A 21,674-nucleotide genomic window follows, 5' to 3' on the forward strand; every position below is an offset into this window, starting at 1 on the left:
GGATTCCCTCTTATGAATTGTATTAAATAAATAATTAAATTTTATATATGCGATATAATGTGAACAAGAAGGATTTGAAATAAGCCACTAATTTCTCTAAATATATTTTCATCATCTTCTAGAGGAAGTAAGGTTGGTGAAAAAAAAAAAATTGGATTCCATCTTATAATTTGTATTAAACAAATAAATTAATTTTTTATGTATAAGCTATAATGTGAACAAGAAGGATTTGAATGAGGGTCAATAATTTCTCCAAATATATTATCATCATCTTCCCAAGGAAGTAAGTTAGGTGGAAAAAAAAAGGGTTCCTCTTATGAATTGTATTAAATAAATTATATTTATACACATGCTATAATGTGAATGAGAAGGGTTTGAGATGAGTCATTAATTTCTCTAAATATATTCTCATCATCTTCCTAAAGAAGTAACATCGGTGAATATTATTATTAAATTTGTATCGACTATGATTATAAACACTCCATCGATATATAACAATAATTTTATCCTGTGAAAAATAATTATCGAATATTATATATATATATATATATATAATCAATTTTAAACTTATTTAATAATCTGAAATCATTATCGATGAGTTTCAACTGATCCAAATCACAAGGAGCAAGATTTATTGGTGTGATTTTTTTTTTTTTTTTTTCATATAGTTGGTCCAAATTAAATATTAGAGCTGGCTAGAGCCCTTCATGATGTCTAATTCAATCATATATTACAGGCATCACATTTTTCACGCGCGTGAGAATAAAATTATGTCATATTCCTATCTTTTCTCTTTGATTGTCATATGGGCATTTTGGTAAATTCAATCTTCGAATTGGATAAGATTTTATATTGCTTTGTCATGTGGGGCATATGGATGAAAAACACAAGTGGGGGAATGAGCATAAAATAAGATAAAAGAGGGGAATTGATGCAAATAAGCTAAGATGTATGGACTTCTTTGAAATAAATGGTATAATAACTACTCATAAATAAATTTGGCCTTTAAACCATCTTTCCTTTAACTTATTTGTTAATTAATGTACTGCGTTTGGTAATATATGAAAAATAAAAAAAAAATTTAGTATTAAAAATATTAAAAACGTTTTTTAAAATCACCACTAACCGAACTCTACTCTATTTGATTAATATGAAAATTTATTATTAATAAAAACGTTAATTTATTTTTAATTGACTTATTTTATTATTTTTCATTATTTATAACTCCCTTATAATTATTTCTTGAATTATCTAGCCCTAGTAATAATAATAATTAAAGTTACATTAATGAATTTAGAAATAATCAATATTAATTATTCATATGTTTAATCAAAATACAAAATTTACAATAAAAGTTTTTATTTATAAAAATAATACATATTTTTTCATGTAACTAATAATTAGTTGTTGGTTAAAAATTTATAGTTTTTTTAAATATTTAAGTTTCATACAAAAGGTTAAAATAAATTAAATAAATTTAAAATAATACAAAAAAATACTTTTAAATATATTTTTAATTAATTGTCTTTTATTTTTCTTACATTTTCTCTTAAATTTTCCAAAAACCCGAAAATAGTGTAAAAAATACTAAGAAGAAATCCCATTTTAATTATCTATTATGATTGAGTAAATATTTTAAAACTAAAATATAACATTATTAAAAGATAAGTCATATTTCTTGAATGGTTTTAGAGAATCTACCAACTCTTTTAAAAGTAATTCCTATTAGAAAAAACGTATAATTTAATCTTATCGTGTATTCATCCAAATGTCTACAATGTTTAAATACAAAGAAATGAACACGACCAACCTCCGATCGGTAGGTTTCATTAATTTATTTTTGATGTTATGTACCTTTACTCAACACATTTACATTTATATTGAAATGTTTTATTCTTTATCAATGAAAGTAGCATTATTTATTTTAATTATTTATAATTATTGATGTGGATGTTACATTTTATATTTTTAAAATCTTTGTGGAAAGGAAATCGTATTAATATCCAAAAGGGTGAAAGTGTCATTTTAACTGATTATAACTATTTAAATTACCAAAAATACCCCCTTGACTTTTTAAATGACAAACACATCCCCATGGATTCATATAAATAGTGAACATCAGAGAAGGCCTGTCCTTCTCATCTCTCTCTTCAGCACAGAACAGAAAAATCATGGCTCTCTCTCATGAGTTCCAAGCTCTCACAAAGTCTTTTTCAGGTTCTATCTCTTCACTTTTTATTTTTTCTAATAATTTTTTTATTATTTTATTTTCTGAATTTTTATAATTAGTAATTCTTTGTTCAGCTCAATTTGATTTTTCCCAAATTTTTATTATTTCACCTTTTTTGGTTAATATACTCCACAAAAAAATAATGTAGCTGTTTTTGTTAAAAAAAAAAAAAAAAGCCCTTTTTCTTCCCCCATTTTCCTGCATTTTTTTTTTTTTTTTTTTTTATCATTTTCACTTCTTTTAATCTCACCATTTTACAAATAATATTTTTTAAAAAAAATATTTCAATTAATAATTTCCACAATTCAATGTATTTCTTCTTCTTCTTCTTCTTCTCTTTTTTTTTTAATAAAAAAAATCCTCCCTTCAAAACCCTCTTCCTTCCCTACTTTCCCAGCTATTTTCTCATCTCCATTCCTTTTAATGTCATCATGCTGAAAATATTATTTCTTTTTAAAGTTTTTTTCCAGTTAATAATTTATATAATTATATAATTTTTCTTTCTCAATTTTTTTTTTTATTTTTTTTAAAGTTTCTTTAAATATAAAATTGTATTTAATTATTATTATTTTATAGGATTTGGAGTGGATGAGAAATCAATGATATCAATATTGGGAAAATGGCACCAAGATGATAGAAAATCATATAGAAAGGGGTGTCCTCAATTTTTCACACAAGATGATCGCCTTTTTGAGAAGTGGGATGATCGCCATGTTGCTTTTTTAAAGCATGAATTCCTACGTCTTAAGGTATAGTTCTCCTTTCTTTCTTTTTCTTCTAAATTTTGTACATTTATTGGTAATTACAAAAGTGGAATATTGAATTATTCCAAATAATGTTTATTTTCTTAGATTTTTTTTAGTATGGTAAATATGAAAATTAGTAGATTTATATGCAAAAATCATTATAAAGATTAATAGCTTTTATATGGGTTTTTTTTTATTATTAGGTTTTATCTTAATTTTTTTCATATTATCTGAGTCGGTAGCCTCAATTTTTTTCTGTCGAAACAATGATATAAAAAATGAGATCAAAATATAAAAATATAAATAAATGAAACTTAGATATAAATCTATGTGATACCGAGACGTCATCTAATTGATAATAATATTTTAATACATATTAAAAGTATCTTTCGGGAATATGATACGGGTCATAAATAATTCATTTTTTTATACCTTTCCTACTATGATAGGACCCACAAATAATTTTATTTCTTTATATTTTTATTTAATAATTGAGATTTAATCATACATATTAAGGGGTTGAAATTTAAAATTTAATATGATATCTAATGATTGTTGAGAGTGGAATTTATGATGATCAGAATGCGGTGGTGCTATGGACCATGCATCCTTGGGAAAGAGATGCTCGCTTGATGAAGGAAGCATTGGTGAAGGGCCCGCAGGCCTATGGTGTTATCATAGAGGTCGCAAGCACCAGATCATCTGAACAATTATTGGGTGCTCGTCGGGCCTACCACTCCCTCTTTGATCACTCCATTGAGGAAGATGTTGCCTACCATATCAACAACTCTTGTCGTAAGGTCAGCATTTTTTTCCTTTTTACTAAAATCATGATGGGTTGGGCCACAAAATTGCATTGCCAATCATCTTATGGGTCATAACGTTAGGCCCAACCTAATTTAGCTGTTTGGAGTTGGGACATTATAGTTTTGGACGTTTGGTCAAGCCCAACATTTACGGGGCTTCAAGAACCCATTGAAGTACAAAGCCCATTCAAAGAACCAGCATAGAAATCCAATGGAACGGGATTGGGATGGGGGTGACTGGTCCCAAACCCCTCCCATTGTCACTCTATGTGAGACATCACTTTCATTCTGCGTGTAGATGTTATTTGCTTTGAATTGTTAACCTTCAGGCTAAGAAATGTATCTACATAAATTGATTGAGTCAACCTTGTAAGTGTCAGAAACTTCTCTCCTAGATAATGTAGGATGTCACAAATTAAAACTAATCAATTCCTTAATTCCATGATTATGAGCAAGAAATAGCATCTAACAAAGATTATCTTGTGCATTGAACAGCTCTTGGTAGGATTGGTGAGCTCATATCGATACGAAGGGCCAAAGGTTAACGAAGAGATTGCAAAATCCGAGGCCAAAACACTTTTTGCTGCCATAAAAAATGCTGATAAAAAGAATCCCATTGAAGATGAAGAGGTAGTGAGGATACTAACAACAAGGAGCAAGCCCCATCTCAAGGCCATATTCAAACACTACAAAGAGATCAATGGCAAGAACATTGATGAGGTATGAGATCAAAATGGAATAACAAACAATAGAATGAAGTCATACCTTTACTTCCTAAGTTTAACGAACCGAGCTTTTCTTTAGGATCTTGATGATGAGTTAAGCTTGGATGAGACCATGCAATGCCTATGTACTCCCCAAACTTACTTCTCTAAGGTAAGATGAACTGCTTAATGGGGTTACAAAGATATACCTCCAAGCTCTTAGATGACTTCCTTTGTTTATTTACTTGTCCCTATATCGATTTTTCTCAGGTTTTAGGTGCGGCCTTTCAAAATGACGCTGATGAGCATGCTAAAGAAGCTCTTACTCGAGTAATTGTGACGCGAGCTGATGATGATATGAAGGAAATCAAAGAAGAGTACCAAAAGAAATATGGAGTTTCACTGTCAAAGAAGATTGAAGATGCAGTCAATGGGAACTATAAGGATTTCTTGCTTACTTTGATTGCAAGAGGAGAGTGAAAAGTAAGGAAATAATTAAGTGACCCAAAGTTGGTTTTGATGAATTCTTCTCTTGTCCTTTTTTTTTTTTGTGGGGGTTTTTCTTTTTCATCATCTCTTGTGTTCTTGTACTTGTGTATCGAGTGTTGTGTTACCATAAAGAACATTATGAAATCAATGATTCTGTTACTATTTGCCAATATCTAAGTTAAGGATTTTCCTAAGCAAAAATACGAAATTCAAACCGAAGATATAGCTACGATACAACTATGTTTGATATGAGTTTCAAACTTAGGTTGCAAAGAGCAACTTAATTAGGAGACTCCAAAGGAATGTTTATTTATTGCCAGAACCATGAACTTGTTACAAATATGATAATACAACAAAGAAGGCCAAAACCAGCAAGATGTTCAAATGTGACACAGAGCTTGGGCTAGTCCCATTGTGTGCAGTAGGAGTAGATTTAGCAGACTTAATAGCATCAACAATGTTTGCTGGCGTGCTGAGGCCCGAACCATTGAAAGCTTTGACAGCAATAATCGTATTCGCTGCTTCACTGATGTGAGCTTGATCCCAAAACAAAGTTGTGTTTCTCTTCTCACATGGAGTCTTCTCGGGAACACACAGCCCACTTCCATCTTTCCCAACTACACAGCATGGCTTTGCTGCCTCCTCCAACCCTTTTTCATAACAAAAACACCACCCCATTACTGACTGTTTGTGGGAATTTTTCACTATAGAAAGCAAAAGAAGGATATAGAGATGGATGTATTACCGTAGGTGGAAGAATTGTTGATCATATCGTAGACAAGTTCATAGGTTTTGGCAAGAATAAGAGTTGTATCTTTCAATGTGGAGCTCAGCTCTTTCACCTTAGCTCCCAGCTTGTCATTGAAAATGGTTACCATGTTATTAACGTTTTCCACGCATCTGGTGTTGGATTTGATGCGTTCAAGCACAATAGGGTAGCAGCCGAGCGGAGGAATCTCGAACACGACCATTCTTCTTGCCCCCAAAGTGTGTAATTCCTGAAGCCGGTATTAGGGTTTAGTGAATATGGGAGAAAGTATTAGGCTATGTTTTGTTTCAAAAAGTAATATAAAATTAAAAAAAATATGTTAAAAAAAATTATTTTTTCATATTTAATTTTACTATGAAAAATATAAAAGGAAATCAAATATAATTAAAATTAATTAAAAACTTATGCATTCATATTATTTAATTTTTTCTCCCTATTTTCTTTTTCTACCATTTTCCCTCAATTTTTCGGAGAACCAAACATAACCGTAGGGTTTAGTGAAAATCGAAGAAAGTATTAGATTGTGTTTTGTTTCAGAAAGCACTATAAAAAAAATAAAATAAAAAATTTAAAAAAAATTGTTTGATTTTACTATGAAAAATATTAAAGAAAATCAAATATAATTAAAATTAATTAGAAATTTATGGATTGTCATATTATTTAATCTTTCCTCTCTATTTTCTTTTCTTTTCATTCTCCCTTAATTTTTCGAAAAACCAAATATAGCCTTAGAGTTTAGGGAAGATTGGAGAAAGTATTAGGCTATGTTTTGTTTCAAAAAGTATTATGAAATAAAAAAATATATTAAAAGAAAATGATTTTCTCATGTTTGATTTTACTATAAAAAATGTAAAAAAAATCAAACAAAATTAAATTTAATTAGAAATTTATGTGAGAAAATGATTCTCTTATGTTTTATTTTACTATAAAAAATATAAAAAAAATCAAATATAATTAAATTTAATTAGAAATTTATGCATTTTTATATTATTTAATCTTTCCTCTTTATTTTCTTTTCCTACCATTTTCCCTCAATTTTTTGGAGAACCAAACATAGTCTTAGGGTTTAGTAAAGATCGAAAAAAGTATTAGGTTATATTTTGTTTCAAAAAATACTATAAAAAAAAGGTTAAAAAAAAAAAATTCTCATATTTGATTTTACTATAAAAAGTATCAAAGAAAAATTAAATTTAATTAAAATTTTATGTTCTTTCTTATTATTTTATCTTTCTTCTTTATTTTCATTTCCTATCATTTTCCCTCAATTTTTCAGTCGACCAAACATAGCCTTATGGTTGAAAGAAAGTATTTGGCTGTAATGAGGATGGGAGAAACGTTTGTTAATTATTCATGGTGAAGGTGACGGATAGAATTGCTTACCGACAGCTGATTTCCATATTCTGTTACCAGGAGATCAGCGAACTTTTCGACATTATATTGGCTACTGCTGTTGTACTGACTGGGTTGAAGATAATTGTGGATGTAATCATTGCTGCCGGTGAAGACCACGAACAAGGAGTTGGAAATGTACCGTGAGATTTCTTGTGAGCTCTTGAATTGTTGAGGCAAGTAGATCTCTACTGTCTGCTTGAACAATCCAACTTGTTGCCCTAAGCTCAATGTCTCTCCCTGCATGAAAATGCACATCCATATTATTATTACTATTTTGTCGTAATGGATATCGAAGACAATGTCATGCACGAGTAATTTTTCTCACCACTGCCCCTCCCGTCTCGAGAAGAATGCCTCCTGTTCCATAAGCATAATTGAAGGCTTGGTTGTTGTTGTAGAGGAAATTAATCGTGTTGGTGCCATTGACAAGGGGATACGAAAGGTCTACCCCAAGTGCCGTACCTGCACATATTTACGAATTGATCATTCAGATGTTCAATCTAATCTTATTGAGATTAAAAAAGAGTTCTCGACTTCTGCTACGTCTTTATCTTTACCTAAGACATCGGTGATCGAGACACCATTTGAGAATCGCCCAGTTTGCCCAACAACGAAATCGATGCCATAGGGAGCAAAATCGGCTCGGAAGGACGTGTTCAAGTAATTACTATTGCCGACATCAACCGCGGAGTCTCCGAATATATGAAGAGCAGGTACAAGCTGAGATTGAGATTTTATACAGAGCTGAAGAAGCACAAGAGAAAGAAACAACGACACGAAGGTATTTTCTTCCATCCTTCCCTGAAAAGTAGAAAGAGGAAGGATGAAGATTACCTTGGTGAGGATGGAGGTTGAAGGGTGTCTCTTTATATTGTCTTTTGTGTTCTAAAAATAGCATTGAGACCAAAAGATTTTGAACCACAAGCCCACAACCAATGCTGAATTTTTGGATTTTATAACATTTTTTCACTATCAATAATGGAATCTGTTATTTCTACAAGTGGTTGAGTTGAATATATCTTACTTTCAAAATGTTTATATTATGTTTGATTGGGACTCGAATTTGATTTCATTATAAAAAATATGAAAGAAAATAAAATATAATTAAATATTTTTATATTATCGGATTTTTATATAAAAAGTTAAAATAAATAAAATGAATTTTAATTGACATATAAAAATAATTTAATGACTTTATTTATAGTGTCACAATGCATTTATTTTGACTACAAATAATGTAAGGTTATGTTTGATACCTGTAAAATTTAAGGGAAAATGTAAGTGAAGGAAAATACAAAGAAAAAATAATAAATAAATAAAAATTGATAAATTATTTTTATTTATTACTTCAAACTCGATTTACTTATTTTAATTCATTAATATAAAGATTACATAATTTAAAAATACATAAATTTTTACCTAGTTTTAATTATATCTGATTTTTTTTTATATTTTTTTATAGGATGACCAAATATGAAAAAATCATTTTTCTTTGCATTCTTTTTTTTCCTCAAACATGAAAAACATGTTTGATAATATTTAATTATTTAAACTCTTTTTTAACTATTTTTTTAATTCAACAAAAAATTTATAATAAGTCATAATAAAATAGAAAAACAAACAATATAAAATCTAAAAGTGTTGTAAAACAAGGATAAATGCAATGTAAATCAAAGTAGTAGAGATAAAATATATCTTACTTTAACTATATATATATAATGAGAAGAAGGAATCATAGAAGAGAGTTGAGAGAATGAAAGACAAAGACAATGAGAGAAAGAGAGAAATTTCTTTCTTGCTTAGGAATGCACAGGAATGGAAAACCCTTTTATAAGCTTTCCAAATGGCTTTCATTAATATTCTCGTTAATAGATATTAATGGAACTCATAAATAACATTAATGATTTCCATTAATAAGTATTAATGGAAATCATAAATAATACTTAATTAACATTTATTATAATTAATCTGGTGGCATTCATTACTTCAATTATAACAAAAGGCAAATTATTTTTAATAAAAAGCCAAAAAAACAAACACTTTCGTACCGCTTAAGATACTTCTTAAGTTTATGAATGCCTTTTGCATTGTCTCACTTGTAACATCCATGAAGACGAGACAGTATCACATTGGATTATCTAAGATTCCAAAATTTCTTTGTTCTTTCTACCATCCAGTGATGGTCTAATGAACATGAAATAAGAAATTCTACAACAAATTTTCCAGATCATGATATAAATAGGATTGTAGATTGAATATTGGCTAATATGGCTTAATCCTTTCTCCTAACAGACCTTTTCACTAAAGAGCTGCGTGGAAATTAAGAAATGTTAATGGTATATTTTACATCAAGATTATAACTAAATCTTCAAAAGAATAAAATGGAAAGTGAAACTTAGATGATCCTGAGCTGAAAAATCATGTTGAAGAGACCAATGGCTGCATGGAGCTTGATTCTAGTGGGGAGTTCACCTGCGGCTGCAAAAAGGATCTGCAGTATGCATTATGCGCATTCTCATAGTTTACTTCCAGCAGCCCATTCTTCTCATCAAGTTCATCATTTTCCATAGCATTCTGACCACACAAAAGTAATCCAAACAAGTCTGTAAGTAAAAACACAGCACATGGCATTAAATTCTCAAGTATGAACCTGACTGATTCTAAGAGTTTGTTTGACAATGCTTTAAGAAAGTACTTCTAACATAATATTTATAAATAAAAAAATCAAGTATCGAGTAAAATTTAAAAAATACTTTTAAAAAGTTTAAAAATCACTTCAATAACGTGGATAAGACTCTTTGCATTGAGGTGTTCATTCGGAAAACAAAAAGGAGGAAACAAAACACTGTTTAATTAGTATAATCGGAGAGGGGTAAAAGGTCTAAGGTCATCCAAAGACTATAAAGCCCTAAAGTGATACTATTTACATGGTTTGGGAGGCTAGGTGATTTATCAAAAGTGTTCAATGGAGGATGTGGGACCACTAAATGGGCAAATATGATAGTACTCCAAATTCTTTTTCGATCATCAAATGAGGATGATATTTCAAGGGAAGAAGATTCAGAGTAGGATTCGGTTACGTGAATAACAGATATCCGATTGTCATACAAAAGGAAGACATGAAAAGAAAATACCAATACAGAGAAGTGATCCGGTCATGCATAATTGTTAGCATAGAAATAAAGGCATAACATGATAACACAAACCCTAGAGATTTGGATGCCAGCAAATTGTAACACATGTAGCCCACCATATAATAACTAATGTTTTGGAAACAATGTGAGTAGCTCAAATTTGAGATATCTAATTCACATTTTGAAGAAGGAAAAGGAATCACATAGAAGATATAGAACAAGGTGGTACATTGGATATACTATGATCAATAATAATATAAAACTCGAAGACCGAGAGAAGGGGAGAAATAACGAGGCTAACCGAGGACTAAACTTGCCACCATCTAGTACTTTGTGACTGATTTAGGGTCTTAGTCTTCAGTGTTGCAAGGGGATTGACAAGCCTATTTTGGAGGGAATGAGAGGAAGGCATAGTAGTACCTATGGGATAAATGTCATCACTAGAAGCTTCCATATCACTATATGATAATCAACATGGGAGGGAGTTACCTATTTGGAGCCATGCAAAAACAAGTAAGCTTTACATACAAGATGCCCTACCACTCTCTCAAATCCCCTCCTATCTTTCACTCCACTCCATTCTCCCTTAAATTTGGACACAGTTGCATCCTCCATAGTTGACCACCTCCAACTAACAGCTCAACATAAATCCCATCTCCTTTCAAGAACACTTTCATTATCAAAACCCTATTTTCCTTTTATTCCTTCATGGTTCTTCCATTGGGTTTCAACTCCCAATTCTTGGATGCCTGATTGCTTAAGTGTCATTCAGATACACTTTTTGTCTTCTGTTTTTAAAAACAAAAAAAATAATAGTAACTCTTGCAAGAACTCTTTGGGCCTTATCTTTAAAAGAAAATGATTTCTAAAAACTATTTAAAAATTTAAAATATTAAAAAGCTTTTACTACTATATTCTATTTTTAAAAACAGAACATAGGAAGTGCATCCAAAGGAGCCCCTAGCTTTCTTTCAATTTCAAAATATGTTCTTTCATTTAGTATCACTAATCACATATTGTGTGTTATATCGATAAGCCCTGTCAATTCTTCTAATTACTGCATCTTCTAATTGTATCCCTTTTATTTATCAATGTCCTATGTTACAAGTTGCCAAGGAACCCTACTCTTTTTCACTAGCTTTTTTGCCTGTCCTTGCCTGTATTGTGGGAATCCTTTTCTGTTTCTCCCCATAACCATGTATGTTCCTGATAAATGCAATATTCTTGCTAATTTCTCACTCCACTTGGAGATTGATGCAACACCCTGCTTCTAAGACATGCCACAAACACAGGATTAGATCTTCAGGGTCCATGTCCATGTCCATGCGAGGTTTGACCATGATACTATAATCCTACCTCTTTCTCCCTGCCTGGGACCAACTGTGAGAAACACACACATAGAGCAAAGTGGATTAGAGAAGTAAAGTTCACACAGACTGAGTAGAAATAATCCATATGTGGTCGGTGAGGCTCAATGGATATAATCTTGTGTTGAAACTGCAGTCTGATAGGCAAATGGAAATACATGAATGGCATCAAAAGCACAAAAGAAAGCAGAAGCAAATATTTGATCCATAACAAAGTGATAATTTCTTTTCCTTTATGATGCAATTTTAATATATACCTCGCATCCTAATCCATCGATCAAATAGAAAGTGCATGAATCAAAATCTACCTGGATAGAGCAACGGTAAAATGTAGGAAGGAAACGGATCTTGCAGTACTCGTTGAACAATATAGTAAACAAGAGGAGTGGTATTGTGGAAATGGCTGCAGCCGGTTTTGACTTCAACCCAAAGAGACCAATCATTGTTATTTGCATAAGGACGATTGCAACAAGAATATAGTGATGAATATATGGCCAATATTGTCCACACGACTCGTAAACAGTCTCATATACATCTTGAATCTGCAAGGTAGTATGTGAAAGAAAATGTGTTAATGAAAATGAAAGAACACAGAATTAGTAAATTAAAGAGGATGCTATAGCAATAGGAGGCATGCAATTCTTTGAGGGATCAACCCGAGAACTTGCTACTTGGTAAACAATTCGTCTCACTATACATTATTTTGTTAGTTGTTTTAATACATTTTTACTTACCAAAAAGTAGTTAGTATGCAGATTATCAATAAAATGGAAGAATCTGCTGTCCACATGCAAAATCTTTTGAACTTCGCAAATAAAGATCATTTAGTAGATATTTTAATTGATTCTGAGGTGTATATGCATCCTAAGCACTAAAAAAGAACGGTTTTCATGAGACTATCTATAAGTTCAATATATAACTTAATCTGTACATTGTATGTCAAAGAAATAAATGAAAATTTTATATTAATCGAGTTCCTTTAAAAGTTAAAACACACAAATGTAGATCTATTTCATCTAACTTAAGGCTTAGACAATAACTAGGATCCTCTCAAGAAGGGGATGACTTTTCACAGGTTCAAAAAGGCAGTTTTCAGATTTTAAACCAGGAAAAATTAGTATCTTTTTAACAGCATTGAAATGGTCTCTGCTAGTTCCAAATGCAATGGAACCTTATGACAGAATTTGTGACAGCAGAAAATTTTAGGACATCAATTGAGGAAGACAATATTCCTCCTCCAAGCCCCTTAATATGGTTTTCACTGATATAATGAATTTCTACAAGACTGGATTTGAGAACATTCCTTAATGAACATCTACTTCTTGATCAGTTTTATGGGACCTCATTCTCAGGGTGAGTCTCACTGAAGATATTTCTACTCTGTTTCAAGTTCATAAAGAAAGGGGCAAAGGAAAAAGGAAAAAACAACACCTAAAACATCTTGAGCAAGGAATCCATTTTTAAGTAAAATTAAGCATTGTCCTTTCCTTTCCTTTCCTTTTAACTGTCCAACATAAAAACGGCTCTCGATATAGAGCAAACTAGAATTCTCGTCCACTACATAACTGTTTTTTAATATCAAAGCCAAGAAGCTCATATTTTTAATCAAGAAAAACACTAAAACAACAAAATTTAGTTTAGTTAATTACTCAATTTTCGGGTATACAAGGAGTCCATCCTCATACAGAAACTAGGCCAATAGGGATTTCCCAGTTTTAATAAGTTCAAGTTCACAAATGAAGAATAAATGCAGGAAAAAGAAAAAAAAATGAAAAAAAAAAAAAAAGAGGATTCTTTTTACCACCTCAACCCCCCAGCCAAAACTCATATTGCTTCCTCTGAAATCATTTTGATTGCACTTAATAATATGCATTCACAACAATAATGCTATAAAAGAAATCTTGTGCAACATTTTCATTTGATAGGACAAAGTTGAGAGTGTAAACCTGGTTGATGTACACGGCATAGCCAAAAAAGAAGTAGCCAATAAGAAATGGTAGCAGCAATGGTGCAACTACTGCATATACCATGCCAATCAGTATTGAGAGAGAGACGAATGGAATAACTCGGAAGTAGGGCATTGAATAAAGATAAGGAACTTTCTCCTTCCCACGGGAGTATGTGTGTGATTTGATGAAATCCCAAATGAGTAAGCCAGGTTGAAGAACCTCCAAAGAAAATCCTGACAGCCCATCTGTCAAGATGTATGTCATAAAGAAATCTGCCTAACAAACAAATATCATTAAGATCTGTAAGGCCCTTTTCTAAATGAAAATCTTTTGTCAGCAGGGATAAATTTCTTTTCAAATGATACATGCAATAAAAAACTGATAATTTTTCAGGAGAATTGAGAAATATGAACCAAGCTTACTTGAGCCGAGACAGCACTTGCAAGATGACTAGGAAAATTCTTAGGATTAGAGAAAGATTCTCCAATTTCATCAAGTAAAGACCCTGATAACAAGCTCAAGAAGAATACATTTCCCACCAAAAAATAGAAAACCATGCTGCAACATTTTATCTCCTGCTTGCTCCCTGAGACACAGCCTGCTAGCTTAGCCATTCCAAGCATGGCAAAGGGCACAATATATATAAATCCTTTGAGAACTGCACTTGGAAGATATCCTGTCACAACAGAGCGCAATCCTGGTCTGTAGGACAGTTGATATGTCAGACAAAAACCAAGGGAACCATAAGATGCATCATTAAGAAAAGGACAAATGCATACATCAAAACCTAAGCACCAAAATAAATTCATACAACTTTGAGGCTTCAAGTTATGATAATTGTGTAAACATTTTCCTCTAAAAACTGAGAGAACATCTTGAGTACTCGGTTCAAAGAATATATACCACTGGAAATTGAAGCACCTTGTCTAAAGAAAGATAAAAGTAGAAAAGAAAAAAATACATAAAGCAAGTGATGCCTTCTCTTTACATAGCTTTTTGTAGCATCTCAGTCTCAAGGAAGTGCATATTGGGTTTGTTTTGGATGTTAGATTCTAAGGGTGTTGGATCTTGGTTTTGTACTTGTCTCTGTCTTTGTAAATAATCTAAATTGGTTTCTCTTCCCTCATTTTTTATTTGGTAAAATGCTTATTTCTAGAAAGAAAATGGCAATAAGTTATAATGAATTCATCAGTATGCTCATATACAGAAAACAAAAAGACAGGCATTTAGAAGAAATCTCATCCTAAATCAATGATAGAGCTGCATATTAGGCTTTGGCTCCTTATCAGTACAGCCCCATCCTGTAAAAACCAAAATCAGTGGCATCTGATTATGTCAACCTAATGAGATATCACCCATGTAGTATAGTGATCAATTGCAAATGAATCAACTGTAGGAAAAAGAAATTAAAGTTTTGGTGCTAAAAACAAGACAGATTCCAAAATATACACAATACCTAAAAATTTACAATATGAACGAGAAAAGTTAATCCTTACATCAACTGTAAGGCCATGGCAGGAGGAAACCATTTCCTTAACTTTTCAAATTTTGCTATTCCTTGAACTGCAGTGACTGGGATAGCAAAGAATATTGTAAGAAGTGATGCAGCAATAAAAACAAGAAGGTTCTGAAGTGGCAGATATCTGTATGAAGTAGCCAAGTTCTTCCATAGGACATCTCTTGGCTCTGGAGCCATTTCCGTGATCCACAATAGTGGATGTGGGTGCTGCTGACTCTGTGCTGCTAGTGCAGCACCCCATCGGGACTTGAAAGTAACAAAAGCAACAGGCAACTCCTAAAAAGATGAAAAAAAAAAAGTATAACCAGATGTTACCCCAAATAGCCATATGACATGAATATGATGTGAAGCAGAGAGCATTCCTACTAATCAGAAGTTACCCCAAATAGCCATATGACATGAATATGATGTGAAGCAGAGAGCATTCCTACTAATCAGAAGTTACCCCAAATAGCCATAAGAAAGCCAAAAGAAAGATGAATATGATGTGAGGCAGAGTGTATGTCTACTAAAGCATGGCACAATCATATTAGTCTTGATTTTCCGACCAGTAAAAATAGAAAGGCAAATACCCACATGGATTCTGTGGATAGAAGATATAATTGGAAGCCAAATCTAAACATAATATCAGTAGTTAACTTGATGTAGAAGATTATTGGTTTTAACTTAGCTTGTTCCATCGGTATGAGATGTTAAATATATTGATCAAGTTCATAACATGTGCCATGCATGATCCACATCTTAGCATTAAGGCATTGACATGGCTACTTAGCACAGACTCTGGGCCTTCCCTGCAAATTAGATAAAATTTGATCCAGTTCTTTCTGTATATGCTAATAGAAGAATTCATGGGGTCCATGGAAATTTTAAGATAAACAAAAGGAAACACTGTCGTTCACTTAACAGGTATCCATATGGCTATAGTCTGAGATGGTAAAAAATATCAATGATCTGGAGAAGCCACAATTCCAAAAATATATGGGCATCATAGCATCAGCAATAAAATGGTTGCCTTCATAACGATTTTGCCAAAAGAAGCAGAAGAAATGATCAATCCAAAACCATTTTAAAATATCTCTTTTCTACTCCTGTTTCCCCAAACACCATTTTCAATTCCACTAAGATCCAGGAAGGTTACATCTTTATGTGACATGTGATGATAAAAGAATTTTTTAGTTCTATACATTCTTGAGTTTTTTACCAATATATTTTTGCCTGTGAAAGTGACATAAGATGCATGTACAAGGAAACAAATTTTAACAGAGTGAAACCATAAAAATAATTTTCACACAAAAGAAATGAAACTCTAATGCATATATTGGGGTACCAGCGAATTCTGGCTCAGTAGATCCTTACCAACAATTGCTCGAGGTCTGTCGCATCATATAACATTTGATAAGAGTGATATGCATATGGATAGTGTTTAGAGAAGAAATGATCTACAGAACACCCACTAGTTTTGTGCTCACTGCAGAGGGGAATTTCTCGAACCAGAACAGTGAACTGAGCAGGTTGATGCCTAATGTTTTGAAGTTGTTGAGTTCTTTTCGCCAATATCTCATTGTATTCCTGCAGATCAAATGGTTGCATCTTGCAATGACTGAAGTGCAATGGAATAGCAAAGAGAATATTAAGAAGATGCGAAGTCTAAGAACTCGATACTTCTACTCTGTTTTAACTAAGCCATTCAAAGATAATATACAGATAATATAGAGAAAAGAATACAGGGAGTTGATTGATATTATTTCTCTCACAGTTCCATGGTTCTATGGCACACTGAAGCTGTGTTCCATTGTTCCCACATTGCAGAAAAATATGCTGGCTCATATTTCAAACCAGAAATGATTACAGAGGAAAAAGTACTTCAGTCTTCCCACACTGACAATCTTTATAGTAAGGTCATATTCCTTCACTTCTGCAAACCAGGAAACTTTTTTCCCTTTCATACAGCATACTTATCATATGCACATCTTTAGCATAATTTTCGAAAAAACCGCATATCAAATATATTTTTGTGTAATAGAATTCAATTAAAATGACCAAACCATTAGATTATATCAATGTCTGAAAATCAAATTCTTGGTGCTGTAATGGAACAGAACATAGTGTATCATTCAGAGATGACTGCTGTGCATCATAATGAATCCATGTAAGATAGATATGATCTTTTGCAGACTGGAGTTGAGAAATTATCATATTGCAGACACACGATGATTTGGTTTAAAAGGCTAGGAGTAACAGTAAGAAAACAAGCTTGAGAGCAGATCAAATAAGTGAATGACAGCATCTAGGATTCTAGATTCTTCAATATCTTCTATCTGTATCACAATGTATAACTAGAACCACAATATATTTCATCCTTGTTTAATTCACCATGTAGTTTGTAGTGAAACAGTTGCATAAATGTGAATTTCAGTAACCCAACATTACATTGATGATCTGTTTGTGTATTTAAACAGACAAGAAAATATGTCATAAATGCTTCTCGAAATTTTTGTGTACTGGAAAGAATTGAGTGCAAAATACCTTATATAGCAGGTACAATCCATAGAATGATATCAAGCATAGGCATGAAAAATGAACCCAAAGCCTGTAGAGCAGGAAAAGACACGGTAAGTACTCTTGAGTTGATAGGCTTTCTGGGTTTAAGACAAGAATAAATTAGAATATGACAGGCACTTCATGAGCTCAATCAAAGAAGAAAATATCGTCATAATTTGATAAACATATACCATCTTGCATATTTATATGCATGTATATGTGCATGATATACAGCCTGATTATAAACCACCACTCAGATTTCTGTTTAAGGCAAGATAGCATATGAAAGGAGGCCTTATCTTTTTGGATATATTGCTTGCAGTTTGGATACCGCTATTTAGACCATCCTCATTCTAGATAAATGATGGGGAAGTAACCTAAGATATTATTCCATCGCCACCAGTTCCCGAAGAAGTAATTTATCACTTGCTTTCCAAACATAATCTGGTGGAACATCGATCTCCACAAAATGCAGTAAAATTAAGGGATTGAAAACAGATAAATGATAATTCCAGGGCAGTTAATCACTTCAAGTATGTTCTTCTAAATGGTAATTGGCCAAACAAAAACAGTGAGACTCATCTACATTCTCTTATGTAGGTGAATTAAGAAAGGGAAAGATAGTAAGCATGCTCATCTAAGGATTTGGCAGAATGTTTGTATTAATGGACCACCACAGGATGAACTAATTTGACATTCTATTGAACCTACAATCCTCAAAATTCTGTAAAAATGAAAATCCTTGTCAGTGATGGAGACCTACCAACACTGGAAACAACAGGATAGGGCATGGAGGAGAGGGTGATGGTATTGGAAACATTATTGATGTTGGTTTGGAAATGTTATCAGTGTTGGTAACATGAGCTGCAACTATCAAATGGCTACAAGGACCCCTCTCTTCAGAACCAAGGCTTCACTCCTGCAATATATGGAGTTTGCCTTTGTTAGGCCAACTCCCTAAGAAAACAATCACTATTGAACCTCTCAACTGTGAAAATAAGTACAAGAAGCTATAAAATGAGTCATTTCAGAAGAGATAGCATGACAATAGATCGAGCTTATAATCCTTCATTGATTTAATTCAACCCTACAACAGTCTAAACTTTCATATCCTAAAAATTTCAAAAGTTCATAGAAATCAGTGTGGATCGAAAATATTTTACATACCCTTTCTTTAGACATAGAAATAACATACACAACATTTTTATATCCCTAGATTATAATCAACAGCTAGATAAAATTGTGATGCCCATACCACTACTCTTAAACAGGATGGTCATTAAAAACTTAAGTGGAAAGAACTGGAAAATATGGTAAGTCAAATGCTGCACATAATGTTTTGATATTACACTTGAAATTCCTCATGGAAAATGAGATTGGCTTACCGGTTAGAGCCTCTACTGATATTAGATATTGTAAAAGAATCCATGGAATGTGAACTCTTATATGGTCCACCAGGACTGGTATAATTGAGTGGGAGAAGAACCAGCAATCCCACAAGAGAACATGCCACAAAGAAATTGATGCTGCAAAATGAATGAAAAACTTTTAAGAGCATTATTCACAAACCAGTGCACAATGTATTGCAAATTGTTTGTGTGCTCATTAACTCTACTATAGGATCATGACAAGGGTATCATTCCATTTCTTAGGAACTAAATGGAGTCATCTCTCCTCTGTAGCAGTGTGGCCTCCTAAGATATAGAAGGGAAAAGAACAAAGCTCAATTTTTAGGAAAAAGCGTACTTAAAAGACATCTTTCTAACAGTGTCCAGTTACAAAGCTATCAATTTAACCCAAAAGCTTAGCAAGGAGAGACAAAAAATGAACCGTGGATCACAAAGAAATAAGTGGAGAACAAATAGACAAACTCAAGACCTATAGAAGTCATGACGTGCTATGCAACATATTAAACAAAAAGTTTGGGTTTCGATTAGATACATTTTTTGTTTTCTGTTTTTAAAAAATAAAAAATGATCATAACTTCTATGTAAAATATTAAGACTTACCTTAAAAAATTGAGGTCTTAAAATTTTTTTAATAATTCAAAAGTTTGAACTTTGTAATCCTCCTATTCAATGAGTCTACACTAATTTTGATAACACTTTTATGTTAGAGTTATAATATTTTATATGCAAGTTAAGAAGTATATCGAAAGAACCGAGAACTTAGAAATGGCTCAACCAAAAAGCAATGAAAATTTAAGTTTTAGTAATTACTAATCCATTGCTAATCCATTAGTTATTTAGGTGAAACCCCAACTAAAAATATAAAAAGGCCTTCCCAAAATTAGCATGGATGCTTCAAATGAATTCTTCTCAGTTTGGCTGTTTGGCATTGCTAATGGATATAATATTTCTTCAAATAAATTCATCTTAGAAGAAGAATAAACGGGCTTGTTTGGTAACAATTTTCAAAAACAATTCTAAAAAATAGTTATTGAAAACAGTTTTTAAAAACTGTTCTTTGAATTTTATTTAAGTCTGTTTGGAAACCTTAAATGTTTTTAATTTATTTTTAATATTTTTAAATATGTTTTAAAAATAATTTTTATATCTAGTATTTTATTTTTAATCATTCTACATATTAATATACAACAGAAAACAATTAAAAGATATTATCTGAAAACATCATGTTTTTTTGTTCTTAAGAACAAAAAATAGAAAACAACAGTTTTTAATTATTAAACATGTTTTCTGTATTTTTTATTTTAGAGAACAAAAAACTGTCATTTCCAAATAGGTCCAACATTTACTAAACCTTAATTCCAAAACTCTTTTTTTAAGCCAAAGTTGCCCAAGAAAAAACACATTTTATTTCATTTTATGGTCTCATTTTCATTTTATTTATTTATTTATTTATTTTGTAAATTAGGAAATCACCTGTGCACTTTCAATCCTAAACTTCTGTTAAAAAAGTCAACCATAAATTACGCCCCAATTTTCGAGTATGCGGACAGGTTGACCATGTACAAACAATGGATATAGCATATGAAAACCGATGTTGATGCACACAAAAAAGTATCCTATGATTTTTCCATCAATTTTTAGACATAGTTAGGATTTGTAAATTGACATGGGTTGCAAGGAGGGTAGTGATTTTTGCAATTCTTTTTTTTTTTAGAAAAAAAAAAAAGAAAAAAAAAAACAGAAAATCTCTGCAGTGTCGAATCCACCAAACACCCAAATCAAAACCATCTCTTAATTTGGCCTTTTCCCTATATTTCCACAAGTATCTCTCTCTACTTTCACATTTCAAAGCCACCAACGAAAAAAACCCAGAACAAAAAAATTCCCATTCCAAAGCAATCCCAATTCATATCAAAAAGAAAAAAAAAAGATCATCAAAAACAAGTGCCGATTATAATAACAACAGTAATAAAAGAAAGAAAGACCCGAATTTGAAGAGTCTGATGACGACGAGAGCATCGAGTCCACTGGTGTGAAGAATCTCATCTTCCGAGACCCGGAAGGCTTGGGGAATCCAAGAAACGGAGGGAAGAAAGCGGAGGAGAGTGGAGCAGCACCAGTTGTAGTGGTGGTGGTGGGAGGGGATGGGGTGGCGGTGGGAGAGGCGGCGAGAGTAGTAGATGGGGGCGTTAGAGGACTGTTTCTTCAGTATGGAGAAGAGAAAGATGGTGATTAATGCTAATCCTATGTTGATAGCCGCTGAGGCGAATAAGCTTTGGGCGTTCATCCCTGCGAAGAAGTTAAAAGAAGACGAAGGGGAAGAAAAAGAAGAAGCAGATGGAGAGAGAGTGAGGGAGGGGTTGCCACCCTTGGTGGGAACGTGGCACTGTTGCCCTTGCCCTGCGTAACCGCCTTTGGCTGCATGCATTATAATAATAATAATAATTTTATTAACGGTCGAATGAGGAAATTAATCAAGGGACAGGGTATAAAATTTTATTACAATGACAATGAAAAGGCCAAACTACTTTTAATAGGTATTTTATAATAAAATATGAAAATTTTGATTGATTTATTAGAAATTAAAAATAATTATAAATAAAAGGAGAATAATTATAA

The 21,674-nt window shown here is 32.2% G+C and overlaps 3 protein-coding genes across 4 annotated transcripts; 1 reads left to right on the top strand and 2 right to left on the bottom strand.

Moving 5' to 3' along the window:
- The first annotated feature begins 2,141 nt into the window (after positions 1–2,141).
- Positions 2,142–5,152, top strand: LOC117927730 (annexin D4). The gene is made up of 6 exons (XM_034847388.1): positions 2,142–2,217; positions 2,807–2,979; positions 3,558–3,776; positions 4,278–4,502; positions 4,587–4,658; positions 4,757–5,152. Exons 1-6 carry the CDS (start codon positions 2,172–2,174, stop codon positions 4,964–4,966), a joined length of 945 nt encoding a protein of 314 aa, XP_034703279.1. The 5' UTR covers positions 2,142–2,171; the 3' UTR covers positions 4,967–5,152.
- Positions 5,153–5,233: 81 nt separating this feature from the next.
- LOC117927729 (GDSL esterase/lipase 7-like) lies at positions 5,234–7,959 on the bottom strand. The gene is made up of 5 exons (XM_034847387.1): positions 7,694–7,959; positions 7,462–7,598; positions 7,125–7,373; positions 5,721–5,973; positions 5,234–5,625 (listed from the first exon to the last, which is right to left on the bottom strand). Exons 1-5 carry the CDS (start codon positions 7,929–7,931, stop codon positions 5,309–5,311), a joined length of 1,194 nt encoding a protein of 397 aa, XP_034703278.1. The 5' UTR covers positions 7,932–7,959; the 3' UTR covers positions 5,234–5,308.
- A 1,428-nt stretch (positions 7,960–9,387) lies between these two features.
- On the bottom strand, positions 9,388–21,396 carry LOC117928063 (CSC1-like protein At3g54510). 2 transcript variants are annotated; one of them, XM_034847836.1, is made up of 9 exons: positions 21,041–21,396; positions 19,032–19,172; positions 17,632–17,695; positions 16,462–16,674; positions 15,083–15,381; positions 14,009–14,288; positions 13,584–13,862; positions 11,946–12,179; positions 9,388–9,710 (listed from the first exon to the last, which is right to left on the bottom strand). In XM_034847836.1, the coding sequence occupies exons 1-9, from the start codon at positions 21,340–21,342 to the stop codon at positions 9,555–9,557; spliced, it is 1,968 nt and encodes a 655-aa protein (XP_034703727.1). In that variant the 5' UTR covers positions 21,343–21,396; the 3' UTR covers positions 9,388–9,554. The 2 variants fall into 2 exon arrangements, with proteins under 2 accessions (XP_034703727.1, XP_034703728.1); XM_034847837.1 differs by having other exon boundaries at positions 9,575–9,739.
- Between the last annotated feature and the right edge of the window lie 278 nt (positions 21,397–21,674).

The sequence above is a fragment of the Vitis riparia genome, chromosome 13 (assembly GCF_004353265.1).
Source record: "Vitis riparia cultivar Riparia Gloire de Montpellier isolate 1030 chromosome 13, EGFV_Vit.rip_1.0, whole genome shotgun sequence".
Taxonomy (NCBI): domain Eukaryota; kingdom Viridiplantae; phylum Streptophyta; class Magnoliopsida; order Vitales; family Vitaceae; genus Vitis; species Vitis riparia.

Bases quoted from the DNA above. Each gene is read 5' to 3' on its own strand.
- LOC117927730 (XM_034847388.1), top strand. From the start codon at position 2,172: ATGGCTCTCTCTCATGAGTTCCAAGCTCTCACAAAGTCTTTTTCAG. The intron at 2,218-2,806 runs GTTCTATCTCTT...ATTATTTTATAG, and splicing joins TCTCACAAAGTCTTTTTCAG to GATTTGGAGTGGATGAGAAA. The intron at 4,503-4,586 runs GTATGAGATCAA...GCTTTTCTTTAG, and splicing joins ATGGCAAGAACATTGATGAG to GATCTTGATGATGAGTTAAG.
- LOC117927729 (XM_034847387.1), bottom strand. From the start codon at position 7,931: ATGGAAGAAAATACCTTCGTGTCGTTGTTTCTTTCTCTTGTGCTTCTT. The intron at 7,374-7,461 runs GTGAGAAAAATT...ATTTTCATGCAG, and splicing joins TCGAGACGGGAGGGGCAGTG to GGAGAGACATTGAGCTTAGG. The intron at 5,626-5,720 runs GTAATACATCCA...GTTATGAAAAAG, and splicing joins CAACAATTCTTCCACCTACG to GGTTGGAGGAGGCAGCAAAG.
- LOC117928063 (XM_034847836.1), bottom strand. From the start codon at position 21,342: ATGAACGCCCAAAGCTTATTCGCCTCAGCGGCTATCAACATAGGATTA. The intron at 15,382-16,461 runs GTAAGGATCTAC...TCATCTTTTTAG, and splicing joins CAGACCTCGAGCAATTGTTG to GAGTTGCCTGTTGCTTTTGT. The intron at 12,180-13,583 runs GTTTACACTCTC...ACTACCTTGCAG, and splicing joins ATGCCGTGTACATCAACCAG to ATTCAAGATGTATATGAGAC.